Source organism: Lissotriton vulgaris, chromosome 6 (assembly GCF_964263255.1).
Source record: "Lissotriton vulgaris chromosome 6, aLisVul1.2, whole genome shotgun sequence".
NCBI classification, from domain to species: domain Eukaryota; kingdom Metazoa; phylum Chordata; class Amphibia; order Caudata; family Salamandridae; genus Lissotriton; species Lissotriton vulgaris.
Window position 1 is genome coordinate 501,594,549 of NC_141694.1, and position 15,633 is coordinate 501,610,181.

The 15,633-nt window shown below is 44.3% G+C and overlaps 1 protein-coding gene across 1 annotated transcript in view; it reads right to left on the bottom strand.

Annotated features, from left to right (window-relative positions):
- LOC147707493 (CD109 antigen-like) overlaps window positions 1-15,633 on the bottom strand; it is an 899,009-nt gene that overhangs the window by 134,286 nt on the left and 749,090 nt on the right. Inside the window, exon 26 of the mRNA XM_086926509.1 lies at window positions 5,357-5,522. Coding sequence (XP_086782635.1) covers window positions 5,357-5,522 — 166 coding nt within the window. The remainder of the gene's footprint in view (window positions 1-5,356; window positions 5,523-15,633) is intronic.

Sequence of the window (15,633 nt, forward strand, 5' to 3'; positions counted from 1 at the left end):
TTATTTATCTCACTGCACCATCCCAGCTCAGAACCTGGCTATATGCAAATTAATCTGTCCCTGGCCCAGTGCATCATGGGAACAGGGCAGTCCAAACTACCAAGTCAATTCTTCACCAGAAAGGAGACAAGCTTCCGGGGACCGGTTTCTGGCATTTCAGCCGTCGTTGGCCCGGCTTGCTTGAATCCTGATGGTGCAGTGAGCAAGGGACTCATGTCTGAGTATACCCTGCCACACCTATAGTGGCCAAAAACGATTCAGAAAAGGGGGTGGTGATGAACAGAGTGTCTGAATTAAGCAGACCACTCTTACCCAGTCCAAAGATCAGGGCTTGATCCATCACCGTTATTTAGCTCACTACACCATCCCAGCTCAGAACCTGGCTATATGCAAATTAATCTGTCCCTGGCCCAGTGCATCATGGGAACAGGGCAGACCAAACTACAAAGCCAATTCTTCACCAGAAAGGAGACAAGCTTCCGGGGACCGGTTTCTGGCATTTCAGCCATCGTCGGCCCGGCTTGCTTGAATCCTGATGGTGCAGTGAGCAAGGGACTCATGTCTGAGTAAACCCTGCCACACCTATAGTGGCCAAAAACAATTCAGAAAAGGGGGTGATGATGAACAGAGTGTCTGAATTAAGCAGACCACTCTTAGCCAGTCCAAAGATCAGGGCTTGATCCATCACCGTTATTTAGCTCACTACACCATCCCAGCTCAGAACCTGGCTATATGCAAATTAATCTGTCCCTGGCCCAGTGCATCATGGGAACGGGGCAGACCAAACTACCAAGCCAATTCTTCACCAGAAAGGAGACAAGCTTCCGGGGACCGGTTTCTGGCATTTCAGCCGTCGCCGGCCCGGCTTGCTTGAATCCTGATGGTGCAGTGAGCAAGGGACTCATGTCTGAGTATACCCTGCCACACCTATAGTGGCCAAAAACGATTCAGAAAAAGGGGTGGTGATGAACAGAGTGTCTGAATTAGGCAGACTACTCTTACCCAGTCCAAAGATCAGGGCTTGATCCATCACCGTTATTTAGCTCACTACACCATCCCAGCTCAGAACCTGGCTATATGCAAATTAATCTGACCCTGGCCCAGTGCGTCATGGGAACAGGGCAGACCAAACTACCAAGCCAATTCTTCACCAGAAAGGAGACAAGCTTCCGGTGACCGGTTTCTGGCATTTCAGCCGTCGTCGGCCCGGCTTGCTTGAATCCTGATGGTGCAGTGAGCAAGGGACTCATGTCTGAGTATACCCTGCCACACCTATAGTCTCCAAAAACGATTCAGAAAAGGGGGTAGTGATGAACAGAGTGTCTGAATTAAGCAGACCACTCTTACCCAGTCCAAAGTTCAGGGCTTGATCCATCACCGTTATTTAGCTCACTACTCCATCCCAGCTCAGAACCTGGCTATATGCAAATTAATCTGTCCGTGGCCCAGTGTATCATGAGAACAGGACAGACCAAACTACCAAGCCAATTCTTCACCAGAAAGGAGACAAGCTTCCGGGGACCGGTTTCTGGCATTTCAGCCATCGTCGGCCCGGCTTGCTTGAATCCTGATGGTGCAGTGAGCAAGGGACTCATGTCTGAGTAAACCCTGCCACACCTATAGTGGCCAAAAACAATTCAGAAAAGGGGGTGATGATGAACAGAGTGTCTGAATTAAGCAGACCACTCTTAGCCAGTCCAAAGATCAGGGCTTGATCCATCACCGTTATTTAGCTCACTACACCATCCCAGCTCAGAACCTGGCTATATGCAAATTAATCTGTCCCTGGCCCAGTGCATCATGGGAACGGGGCAGACCAAACTACCAAGCCAATTCTTCACCAGAAAGGAGACAAGCTTCCGGGGACCGGTTTCTGGCATTTCATCCGTCGTTGGCCCGGCTTGCTTGAATCCTGATGGTGCAGTGAGCAAGGGACTCATGTCTGAGTATACCCTGCCACACCTATAGTGGCCAAAAACGATTCAGAAAAGGGGGTGGTGATGAACAGAGTGTCTGAATTAAGCAGACCACTCTTACCCAGTCCAAAGATCAGGGCTTGATCCATCACCGTTATTTAGCTCACTACACCACCCCAGCTTAGAACCTGGCTATATGCAAATTAATCTGTCCCTGGCCCAGTGCATCATGGGAACATGGCAGACCAAATTACCAAGCCAATTCTTCATCAGAAAGGAGACAAGCTTCCAGTGACCGGTTTCTGGCATTTCAGCCGTCGTCGGCCCGGCTTGCTTGAATCCTGATGGTGCAGTGAGCAAGGGACTCATGTCTGAGTATACCCTGCCACACCTATAGTCTCCAAAAACGATTCAGAAAAGGGGGTAGTGATGAACAGAGTGTCTGAATTAAGCAGACCACTCTTACCCAGTCCAAAGTTCAGGGCTTGATCCATCACAGTTATTTAGCTCACTACACCATCCCAGCTCAGAACCTGGCTATATGCAAATTAATCTGTCCCTGGCCCAGTGCATCATGGGAACAGGGCAGACCAAACTACCAAGCCAATTCTTCACCAGAAAGGAGACAAGCTTCCGGGGACCGGTTTCTGGCATTTCAGCCGTCGCCGGCCCGGCTTGCTTGAATCCTGATGGTGCAGTGAGCAAGGGACTCATGTCTGAGTATACCCTGCCACACCTATAGTGGCCAAAAACGATTCAGAAAAAGGGGTGGTGATGAACAGAGTGTCTGAATTAGGCAGACCACTCTTACCCAGTCCAAAGATCAGGGCTTGATCCATCACCGTTATTTAGCTCACTACACCATCCCAGCTCAGAACCTGGCTATATGCAAATTAATCTGACCCTGGCCCAGTGCGTCATGGGAACAGGGCAGACCAAACTACCAAGCCAATTCTTCAGCAGAAAGGAGACAAGCTTCCGGTGACCGGTTTCTGGCATTTCAGTCGTCGTCGGCCCGGCTTGCTTGAATCCTGATGGTGCAGTGAGCAAGGGACTCATGTCTGAGTATACCCTGCCACACCTATAGTGGCCAAAAACGATTCAGAAAAGGGGGTGGTGATGAACAGAGTGTCTGAATTAAGCAGACCACTCTTACCCAGTCCAAAGATCAGGGCTTGATCCATCACCGTTATTTAGCTCACTACACCATCCCAGCTCAGAACCTGGCTATATGCAAATTAATCTGTCCCTGGCCCAGTGCATCATGGGAACAGGGCAGACCAAACTACAAAGACAATTCTTCACCAGAAAGGAGACAAGCTTCCGGTGACCGGTTTCTGGCATTTCAGCCGTCGTCGGCCCGGCTTGCTTGAATCCTGATGGTGGAGTGAGCAAGGGACTTATGTCTGAGTATACCCTGCCACACCTATAGTGGCCAAAAACGATTCAGAAAAGTCGGCCCGGCTTGCTTGAACCCCCTTTTCTGAATAGTTTTGTCCACCATAAGCGTGGTAGGGTATGCTCAGATGTGAGTCCCTTGCTCACTGCACCATCAGGATTCAAGCAAGCCGGGCCGAAGACGGCTGTAATGCCAGAAACCGGTCCCGGAAGCTTGTTTCCTTTCCAGTAAAAGAATTGGCTTGGTAGTTTGGTCTGCCCTGTTCCCGTGATGCACTGGGCCAGGGACAGACTCATTTGCATGTAGCCAGGTTCTGAGCTGGGATGGTGCAGTGAGCTAAAAAACGGTGATGGATCAAGCCCTGATCTGTTGACTGGGTAGGAGTGTTCTGCTTAATTCAGATACTCTGTCCATCACCACCCCCTTTTCTGAATCGTTTTGTCCACCATAAGCGTGGTAGGGTATGCTCCGATGTGAGTCCCTTGCTCACTGCACCATCAGGATTCAAGCAAGCCGGGCCGAAGACGGCTGTAATGCCAGAAACCGGTCCCCGGAAGCTTGTTTCCTTTCCAGTAAAAGAATTGGCTCGGTAGTTTGGTCTGCCCTGTTCCCATGATGCACTGGGCCAGGGACAGACTAATTTGCATGTAGCCAGGTTCTGAGCTGGGATGGTGCAGTGAGCTAAAAAACGGTGATGGATCAAGCCCTGATCTGTTGACTGGGTAGGAGTTTTCTGCTTAATTCAGATACTCTGTACATCACCACCCCCTTTTCTGAATCGTTTTGTCCACCATAAGCGTGGTAGGGTATGCTCAGATGTGAGTCCCTTGCTCACTGCACCATCAGGATTCAGGCAAGCCGGGCCGAAGACGGCTGTAATGCCAGAAACCGGTCCCCAGAAGCTTGTTTCCTTTCCAGTAAAAGAATTGGCTTGGTAGTTTGGTCTGCCCCGTTCCCATGATGCACTGGGCCAGGGACAGACTAATTTGCATGTAGCCAGGTTCTGAGCTGGGATGGTGCAGTGAGCTAAAAAACGGTGATGGATCAAGCCCTGATCTGTTGACTGGGTAGGAGTGTTCTGCTTAATTCAGATACTCTGTCCATCACCACCCCCTTTTCTGAATTGCTTTGAGAAATTGGGTTGTTAGCTGAAAGAGGGGTGACCCCTGTTTAAGCAACAGCCACAATCCCTGTCAGGGTGAACCACAAGAGGCACTAAATTAAACTGTGCTTAACACTTTGGTAGCTTGGCACAGAAACAGTCAGGCTGAACTGAGAGGCAATGTGTAAAGTATTTATGCAGCACACAAATAGCAATACAGTGAAAACACTACTTAAGAAAAATCCGACACCAATTTAGAAAAATAGAGTGAATTTTAATAAATGTTTTATGAATTTTTAAGGTAAAAACTAGAGCCAAAAAGATCAAAGTGTCAACCATGGGCATCTAGTTGCATGTGACCGGGTCAAAGTATAAAAATATGACCGACCACGATGGAGGTCGGGTCGGATCCCAAGAAATTGACCAGCTGGTGATCCCCGTTGGATTGAGAGGCGATTCTTGTAGTAGTCATCGTGAAGAGACATTCCATTTTATAATACAACAGGGTGTTTGGCTGGACTATTTCAGTGATCAATAGTCTAGATTGTTTTCTGGACCTCGCTGAAGTCCACCCAGGCAAGCACTTTCCCGACAGCCACAGCGTACACGATGTGCTTCAGCTGTTTTTTTCATCATATTCTGCGCATGGGCTGATGTAAAACATTTGCATTATTTGACATGATATGCAAGTGATGCATAGCTATATAACTATACATAGGACGTCCACTGAGTAAAAATCAAATATATGACAAATGCATGTACATAAGATAAAATATGTTTTTAAAATTAAACCTATTACGAAAACGGAAACTATGGCTTGACTGATGAACTTATAATGTAATGCTTTTAATAGTTAAGTAGCACCTATAAATGGCATTAGTTCTGTTTGTCATTTGAAAAAATGTTTCACATGCGTGGTGAATTTAATCTAATTATTACCTGTTTTTTCTGCTCTTCTGTTCAAAATGTTCAGTCCCTCTTTAGCTCTTGAGACATCACCCAGCGACAAGGCATATGTCACAATTGCAAGGGTGTAATTGTCTGCAATTCCTTCATCAATTTTACGTTCCAGATAGTGGATAGCATCTCGAAATTGAGAAGAGCCCTGGGAAAAAGCACATTGTCTTGAAACTTAGAGTAATTACATGAAAACAGAAATAACCCAATTGTTCAGACTTTTAGTGAGAAAATAAGTGTTGAAACCCCGTAACAACACAAAGTAAATTGCATGTTGAAGATTTGTATTTCTGCTTGAAAATACTTAGGTCTCTGTTTAGAGATCCTGGTAGAAACAGCACTAAAACCTGGCCTATGCTTCACGTCTCGTCATTCAGGAAAGAGTGCCTCATATGTAAATGTAAATGTAAATGTAGTATACTTGTAAAGCGCACAGCTGCCCCAGCAAAGGGGCATCCCGGCGCTGGATAACGCTGTCAAACCCTTCCTGGCTCTCCCTGTGAGATGCCCCTCCTGGGCACCCCCAAGGTGAAGTCAGGCATCCCAGTGTTGTTGGGGCCGTTGTGGAGATTAAGCAAGCTATTTCCCAGAGTTGCAGCGTGGGACCCATGATTCGAGTAGGCGCTGAGGCGAGAGAATTATTGAGTCTGCGGACATTGAGCTTAAGACCCTGCCGCGTCAGGAATTGAACCCTGGTCCTGGGCCTGATCTCTGCTTCAGGGTCTGCCGCTTCTAACCGGTGAGCCACATTCCTCCACAATATAGAGCTGGCTGCCAAATACCTGCATCTGCCTTGTGAAAGCAGATCTGCGAGGAAGAGTTCTTGCACCTCCAGGAAAGCACATTAGGTAGCAGGCTAGCACCTGTGCAGTGCTGGAGGAAATTACAACTCAGTCACCTCGCTAACGGTATCTCAGGGTGTTACCCAACCACATATGCATGGCTATGTGGAGGGATTTCTCGAGTACTTCATTTACTGGCAGGTTTGCTTGCTTCTCTGCTGCAAGTCCTGTCATCTATCTTTAAATCTTGCAAAGCTAGCTAAGTACATAGTGAAAGCAAAGATCTTCTAGCCTATCTGGCAATTGCTCTGCCTGCACCTTGCAGTGTATCATGTGAGACGTTTATGTGCTCACAAAGACATCTTCCTGAAACAATGTATTGTAAATAAGCAATCCTCTGTAGCCAGGTGTAGTGTAGATAAATATAGAAGATTTATTGTTAAGTTAACAACATCAGTAAGTCACTGGAAGATGGTAAGTCCATGCGATGCTCCACCAGGAACAGCCTCTGTCCTGCTCAGCCTGCACACTCCAACTGACACTCACAACTGCACCAGGCACCCATCATTCCATGATATCATCACCCATCCAACATTCCAGACATCTCCAGGCACACCAACACTCATTCTGGCTGAGCAGTAAAGAAGAGATTCATAGGCAAGGGGAATACAACAGTAGATTATAACACATCCCCCTCCCTAAGGAAACCAAACACAATAAAAGAATTGAAAGTACATAAGTCAATCAAAATAGTAAATCCATCAGATTATAAAAGATGCACGAAAATACATAAGTAAAACAAAAAAGTCTAAAAAGACTCATAACCAGGTAAAACCCAAAGAAGCTTCAAGTCAAACATCCATAAGTAAGAAGCAGAGAAATTCCGCAAGAAAGTGTCTACTCCAACACAGTCTTATCAGGGATAACATTAAAGAGAAACTTACAGGAAAAACCATTCACCCACAAACCAAACAGTGAGTGTGCACGCAGAGAAACTTCATGAGAAGGTATTTTCTCATACGCAGTCCATACAGCAATAACCAATCACTCACACAATCCAAACAGTGAGTGTGCATGCAGAGAAACTTCATTAGGAAGTGTTTTCTCCTACGCAGTCCAAACAGCAATGACCAAACACTCTTCAAACCATACAGTGAGTGTGCACGCAGAGAAACTTCATTAGAAAGTGTTTTCTCCTACTAATGCCACCCAATAACCACACAAGAGTGATTATAAAACAAACCACAAGTAAGTGGCAACCTAGAGAAGCTTCTTTAGAAGATGTCTTCTCCTCACACACACCAAAACAGTGAGTGCCAACCAAAAAACAGTGAGATAAAACCTGTACTCTCACACACTAGGTGACATACTAATGCCAACCAGTAACCACAATAAGGTGATGATAAAACCAAAGGACAAAGAAAAACGAACCCAGCGGAGAATACCCAAATCACAACACAAAAACCACACAAACAACCCACACTCACCTCCTCCCATTCATGTGGATACAACACAATGACAAATAAAATAAAAGAAGCCAACTTCTCCTAACTGCAACATCCCACCAGACACAGAGCGAGTCAACACATTTGTAGACACCCTCACAAAAAAAACTTAAATAGACCCCAGTACATACAGACTAGACCAAAAATAAAGCAAAAGTCACCTTCCCTACACAAGGGTAAAAACTAATAAGCCAAAACAAAAGGGTAGACTCTCTGTCGTGTGTAAAGTCCCCCCTTATATACAACTAGTGAGGTGAATATACAAGAAAATCAAAAGTCCACAAGAAAATAAAAAGTTATAACAAAAAACGTAGTCACCGCCGACCATCGTTGGGGTGACATCCGATGACCTTCTTTTAATCGAGTATGACCTTCCTTTAAGCGAGTATGTCCTCACCCGAAATCTCCCAGCATAAAGTCCTCAACACATCCCCCTCCATTAATAAAGTTAGCTCCGGTGAGCGATCTCTCACCCGGATTCCCATCGACATCTCCTCTTGATAGTGACAAACAGCAAAAGTGCAGTGTAGATCGAAGGCTTGAAATGTTCAAAAAGTGGATAGTCACAAAAAAAACTGTGAAGTGGACAAACGAGTTCCATTTCTCACCAGGGGCTTGTCGCTGACCAACTAACCATGCTCCGTTGTGACGAAATCTTCCCTATCGGCATGCCACTGAAGCAGACAAGAGACTGGCACAAAAAGTGTTGTCGTGGTAACTGAGCCGAAAACAACATGGCCGCCACGTCGAGCGTAGCGGCGTAAACAGCGTGAGAGTCAAGCTTGGCATGTCTTCAGGCGTCACAAGAGTCACAGGAGCGAAGACCTTCACCAACACGCAGATGAATTCCAGCAACGTCATCAATTGGACGCTAGCAGAGGAACTGAGAAGAGCTCTGCTGACCAACCGTCACAAACACAACATACAGTGAGTTGACGAACATTGCAAGAGACATTGGCTCGTTTAAAAATGTAGAGGTTAATTGTTACTGCCAAAACACGCTGTGAGTGCGCAGAACACACTGAAATGTCCTTCACTCACCGGGAAAATACAGTTCGACTTCCACCAAGACGCTAGACATTTCAGATACAGAGCGAAATACCAAAGTTCGTCTCTCACAAACAGCGCCAATCTCCCAAATTTCAGCAAGTTGCGCACGGGCAGACACTTCAGGTCACAGGATAGTCAACAAATGTCAAACGCTCTGGTCTGCAGGCTGTCCTGTTGACAAAGGACACTGGTGGGGCTTACCAGAGCGTAGTTTTTGTAATCCTCTTTCTTGTTCATGAGTTTCTGTAGTTAGTCAAATCCTTAGTTCCAGGGTAATCCAGGGTAATCCTTCAGCAACACGCAGTTTCTTTTACCTCGTCACCAGTATTGTAAATAGGCAATCCTCTGTAGCCAGGTGTAGTGTAGATAAATATAGAAGATTTATTATTAAGTTAACAACATCAGTAAGTCACTGGAAGATGGTAAGTCCATGTGATGCCCCACCAGGAACAGCCTCTGTCCTGCTCAGCCTGCACACTCCAACTGACACTCACAACCTCACCAGGCACCCATCATTCCATGACATCATCACCCATCCAACATTCCAGACATCTCCAGGCACACCAACACTCATTCTGGCTGAGCAGTAAAGAAGAGATACATAGGCAAGGGGAAATGCAACAGTAGATTATAACACAATGCTATTTGTTATTTCAGTGAAACGAAAATATTTCCAGAAGAGGGACGTTTTCATCCACTTAGAAACATTTTCTTTCAATACAATACCACTGAACGTGGGCTTTGGCTGGGTCATGAGAGTGACTCAGCTTAGTCTTGGATTGGGCCTGTTCAGCAGCCCTGTCATATTGGACTTCTATGTGGCAACTAAAACAGTTTGATGGTATGGCATGTGAGGAATGTAGCTGGGCAGAACGGTGTCACTTTACGAAAACCACATGCACATATGCCGAGGCACTTCAAATTAGTACATATTGTAGTATAGGTAGTAACCCATGAAGTAATCAAAGGGAGTCCGTAAGATATTCCGTTCTCTTTATTTTTTTTCCCCTCAAAAATCAATATACAAAAACAAACTGGCAGCCAACCCGTGTTTCGTCCAACTTCTACATTTTTCTATTTCTTTATACAGTATCTTTCACAGTAGCATGAATATGGTGGTTTTGTTTTTCTAAGGTGACGCTATCTCACGGAATAGAATTTTCTTCTTTTTGTTACACTCTTTCTTATGGCGCTTGCGTTGTGGTGTTCGGCTGCATTGGGTAATGCCCAATTTTTGGGCATTCTCCAATGGCATTTTTAATTGTACATACATTTGTATAGGAGAGGTTTTAATTGTATTAAAATTGTTTGCAGCCTCGAAGAAGTCCGTTGGATGAAACACGTGTTGGCTGCCAGTGTGTTTTTGAATATGGATTTTTGAGAAGAAAAGAAAATAAAGAGAAAGGAATATCTTACGGACTCCCTTTGATTACTACACTTGTTACTACCTATACGACAATATGGACTAATTTGGTGTGCCTCGGCAATTGTCCATGTCATTTGTGAACTCGAATGAGTTTTTCCTTAGAGTTTTTTGTCTCCTGAAGGTTGGAGGGAGACTTATTGCTTTGAGAGCACCACATTGTACTGTACACTATTATTACTTTATGGTTGATTTATTGCAAAGATGTGCATTCGCAAATAGGCACTGCCATCTCTGTGTTTCTGTGGAATTATTTTACGAAACCCCACTGCGGACTTCCAATAGAAAGCACAGCAAGTGCCCATGCTATCTCCCATGTATTGCTAGTGTTGCGAATTACAACAAATCTGTTGTAGCAGATCTCTTCTTCAATGTGCATGTGGAGCCTTTGAGAATCTTGAAAACCTACTTGTACTATTTATATGAGGCCAGGGTGTTGTCTTGCTACAGAGTACCACAGAGTCAGCTAGCAGAATTTGGAAGTCCATAACCATATGGGTCATCTGGAAGGGCATACTGTTTATCAAGAACATATTACAGGTGACAATCCCTCTGGGGGAGGTAAATAGCTTGACCATTTTCAAAAACTGTGATCTGATTGCAAAATGTAAATTGAAAGACTTAGTGGGACAGGTGCATTTTACTGCTCAATCAACTCAAAACAAGTTTGTTCTAGACATGCACCTAGACAGAAGCCATGAGTCACACTGCCATCAGTATTTTGATAGAATGTATAGCTAGGCATCAATCTGTGGCAGCTCCATGAGAGCAGAAATGTCCAGGCACAATCCTAATCTATATGTCGCTGACTATATGATCATAGATTCTAGGTCAAGCTGAAATTGGAGTAGGGTGACCATATTCACTAGGAAACCGTTGGGAATACTTTCTTCTTATAAAGGGCAAATCAAGTCATCCTTCACTTTCTACTACATAAAGATGCATCCCCATGAAAGCTTGATGTCAGTGCCTAGACTGACTCACATGCCCACAACTAAAGCTGGGCTTTTGAGAGAAGGGCTGGGCTTATCAATCTATACACTTAAACAAAGTACTACTAATTAAATGTGAGGGTTGTATTTTTGCAGTAAGTTAAATAGGATTACATGTGGTGTGGGGGAAGAATGCCCGAGAGGTTACAGAACAGGGGAGGGAGATATAATAATAAAAGTATAAAGCTTGCTTAATCTCCACAATGGCCCCCGCGGCGGGATGCGTGGCTTTCACCTTGGGGATGCCCTGTAGGGGCTATCTCACAGGGAAAAACCAGGACGGGTTCCCAAGGCAAGCGCTTAAAGACACCTGGGTGATAAGCGCTATGTAAATCCAATATACAATGCAATACAATACAATACAATACAATATACAATACAATATAGACACATGAAAGAAAAATATGACCTTAAGGCAAGAAAAAATAGAAAATGTAAAGGAACAGTGAAAGAGGTATAGAAAATAGGTGATAGGGTGGAGGAAAAAAAGAGAAAACAAGGTTAGCTCAATAGGGGACTGCCGAAATTGAAGAGGAAGCATAAGAGAGCCGTAACAATCCAGGTTGGGTGGGGGGAAGAGATAGAATATGTACAAATCTAAAATCTAACACTAGTCTACAGTACACCGCTGCTTAGGCATCTTTTGAAACAGACTGCAATGGAGTGTGGTCAAGTACAGTTGGTTGTTTGGACCAGTCAAAGTGTTTACATTTTGTAGGTTGGAAATCTTCAGAGGCCAAGAATGGAAACTGTAGCTGATGTGTCTGCGATGTGGTACCATATTAACCTTCACAATAGAAAGCTTTTAGCTGGAAAATCTGCAAAGATTAAGCCATTAGTGCTGCTTCTCTTATTAGATAAGACTGGCATCAACTATTATAACTTTGATTTTTAGGATTTCAAAACATCTTCAAACTTTTAAGTAAGGATTATTAGACACCAATCCATGGCCTAAGTTGCCAGAAGGCTGCCTACAGCTCCACCTCAGCTCTACAGCAATATATCCAGTTACAAATGGTTCCTTGAATTTTCTGTAAAAGCATTTGTTTCCCTTTCTCCAAGGAACTTCCACACTCCAGAGGTAGAGGGAAAAGGTTTCTCAGCGAAAAGGCATTTTTAACGTCCAGTTGTATCTGGTCCAGTATTTTTTCTTGGTAGCCTCTAGTGTAACCGACTTCACTGGAATGCTTGTAGGTAATAAGGAACTTAGAATGCAGGCTAATCCCATACTTCATGTTCTTACAGAAGGGTCTTGCCAGGCAAGCTTTCAAAGCACAACGCTTCTCCCCCCTTTACAAATGACTAATGCATGGGGAAAAATATCAATACATATGAAACATATTATTTACCTACAAAGATACATACAAATGGATACCATAGCATCATATTCAAAGATGACACATTATTGACCATTATCTCTGAAGTATGCAGGTGGTTTGTGATTCCTAACACTTCTCAAGGTATTATTCTGGTCACTAGCCACACGAATTTTAAGCAAAGCATCGCCCGCACACCTCAATGGGGCATTACAAGGTCTTTCAGAGGACCTGTTAATATCTCCATCAACCATTAACATGAAATCACTGTTGTCCTGCTCCTCACCAGCCTGAATTTGATCACTTCTTTAGTATAAAGCCACATGCATGTTGTTCAAGCTCTAGCCATTGCCCAAGACCATGGAAAACCAACGAACATGCCCGACTTAGATAGGGACGTCTACATTTTGACAACCCTCCTCCTTGCTGAGCACAACACATCTTCACCCAATCACCGCTTCAATGCATGGAATATGCTTCTTGTCCTGACTATAATCTTCCCTCTGTCAAAAAACACCTTCTCTCTTATCCAGGCAGAAACGAACTTGGTGCCTGCCAACCTTCCCTTCCTTAGCTCTAAAGGAGTTCTTTGAGTGTGATAAGCAGCCACCATGCACATCATCATACCACCAACATCATGTCCTCCAGCAACAGCCATTTGAATTGGGCCTTTGACCATTCTGGTCACCCTATCCACAACACCATTCCTTTGTGGATTTCAAAACGAGATGCAATTATGTACAATGCCACATGACTCCCAAAAACTTTGCATCTCCCCAGGAATGAATTGTGTTACATTATAAGTTATAATGGTACTTGGAACACCTTACTCCAAGAAGACTTCCTTCAACAAAGTGGTGGTAGCCCTAGTGGTAATCTAAGGAATTTACAATTAACCACTACAAATGAACAACCACCACTACCATGGCATATTTCCAATCGCTTCTCAGCTCGGGCATAGGGCCAATAAAATCCAGACAATGTATGCCATGGTTTGCCAGGATCAGATATGTGAGCCATGTCTGATTTTACACCCACCTTTTATCTATTTTCTCCTTCTTTGCACACCTCGCTGTCAGGGGCGGCTGGTGGCATTTAAAAGTGATGGGCGTAAAAGTTGGGGATTCATTTTTTGCGTATCAAGTGATTCCGGATGACATAAGGGCATGCAACCCATTCATCATTCATTGAATCATCCCCCCAGTAGTTAGTCCAAGTTTCAAACATCCACTACATACATGTGTTTAAACATACATCCATCCATCTTTCTAGAGACTCTCCCAATCACTCATCCACCCTCCCATCTATCCATGTATCGATTCACTAGAAAATCATCGATTCATTTGTCCATCATATGGAGCATGCATCCATTCATTTATGTATACATCCACTCATCCATTTGGACATACTCTCCTGTAACTCTTCGCCCACTCATCCATCTATGTATCCTTTCACCAATGGTGAATCACCAGAGCATCCAATCATCCATCCATCTTGATGAAAGTGGATTTGCTTGCCTGTATTTGAACCACGTTCTCAATCACTCTGTTAGAGTAATATTTTGCAGGCATGAATAATTATCAGGAATTGTCTCCGTCTACATCAAAGCTGGATGATGGAGGTGCCTTTCTTAAGATAAAGTAATTCAGGTTAGCAAGGGACACATTAAATAGTGTTCTCTTCTTACACCCAGAATAGGTTAAACTTTGTCTGCAAGAGAACGACTGACTGTGATTGAATGCAGACGGTACCTTCTGAGCCTAAAGCGGCACTGTGATTAATTCCGTTTTGCAATTAATCCACAGTTTACATTGATTAGATGACACGTGTTTCCTAATCTGCTCATAAATATGCATGGCCATCTAATAGCTCAGAAACAAGCTAACTCTTTAACATATGTATACATGCCCAAGTGGATGATAAGAAATAAGTGCCTGTTGGAGGTACATTTCACGTTTTCATTTCCTCAGGTGCTTAGCACTTGAATCATACTGCCCATTAAAAACCTGCTCCCTAGGCAGAGACATTTTAGGAAATGGGAAAAGTGGGCCATGGCCTAGTGCCCCATGCTTTTAGGCGCTCCTGATAGAGGCAACTTGGTTCTGCAAATAGTCTTAACCTGATGACCTTCAATAATTCTAAGAATGTTTTAAATACCGTTTTTATTTAACATATTTTTAATGTGGATGGTGTATGGAGGTGGCAGACAGTTTGCAAAGAAATGTTTTATGCAAAATTCATAAAGCAAGTTTCTTTGAGTTAAAAACAGGACCTCACATAAGAGAAATGTGAGGAAGTCAAAGATTTTATTTCATTTTCACAGTAATTTTTTGCAGTAATATTAATGAGATGCAGCTGTATCACTGAATATTTGATGTAAATGCATAACAAATTTGGACGAGTGCAACTGTGCCTTGTCTGTGACCTGGCCACAGAAGGTACAAAAGAGCTGAAATTGGTTCATAAATTCAAACCTAATCAAAACCGGCGTTTTCTTTTTTTTTATCTGCAAGTGCATTCTTTTAATTTATCGTGCTTATTGGTGACTTTTCAGACTGTGGCTTGGGCTGTAGCCTCCTTTTTACCTTCACACTGTTGCTCCACTCACTGGAAGCTGGTTGCTTTTGTCAAGCAGAGATTACTTCGACAGAAAAGCTTGCAGTCCTGTCAAGTATCACGCATCAAGTGTGACACTAACGCACTTCAGTGTGGTGCTCCGCATCACCGCACTGAAATGCATTGTCACACATCGTGTGCACCGAAAATCTCTCCGCTCTTCCTAGAGTAGGGCGGTGTCATGGAGGCTTGTTTCCACCCTACCCTGTGACGAGTTAGGAAGTAGGTGGGCTGCAGCAGTACGCAGCCTTGCAGATTGACAAACAGCCATGAAAACCCAGGGCTTTTGCTTAACGCGCCCAGGCTGCTTTCAATCAGCGAGGCTGCTGTGCATCATCAGAGGGCAGTGCCCTACAGTCTTGTACGCTGCCGGAGGCCAGGGCTGAGTTCAGGTAAGCCCTCTAACTCCCACAACTGGATTTTAAAAGTGCCTGGTTTTGCCAGACCCTCGCGCAGAGCGAGGGTCACACTCTTTGAAGTTATAATGAAATGAACATTCACAAGTTGGCAGCAATTGATGCAAAAATTGAAGCGGGGGATGAGGCCTGCCGCTCTAATCAAGAAACTGCCCCTGC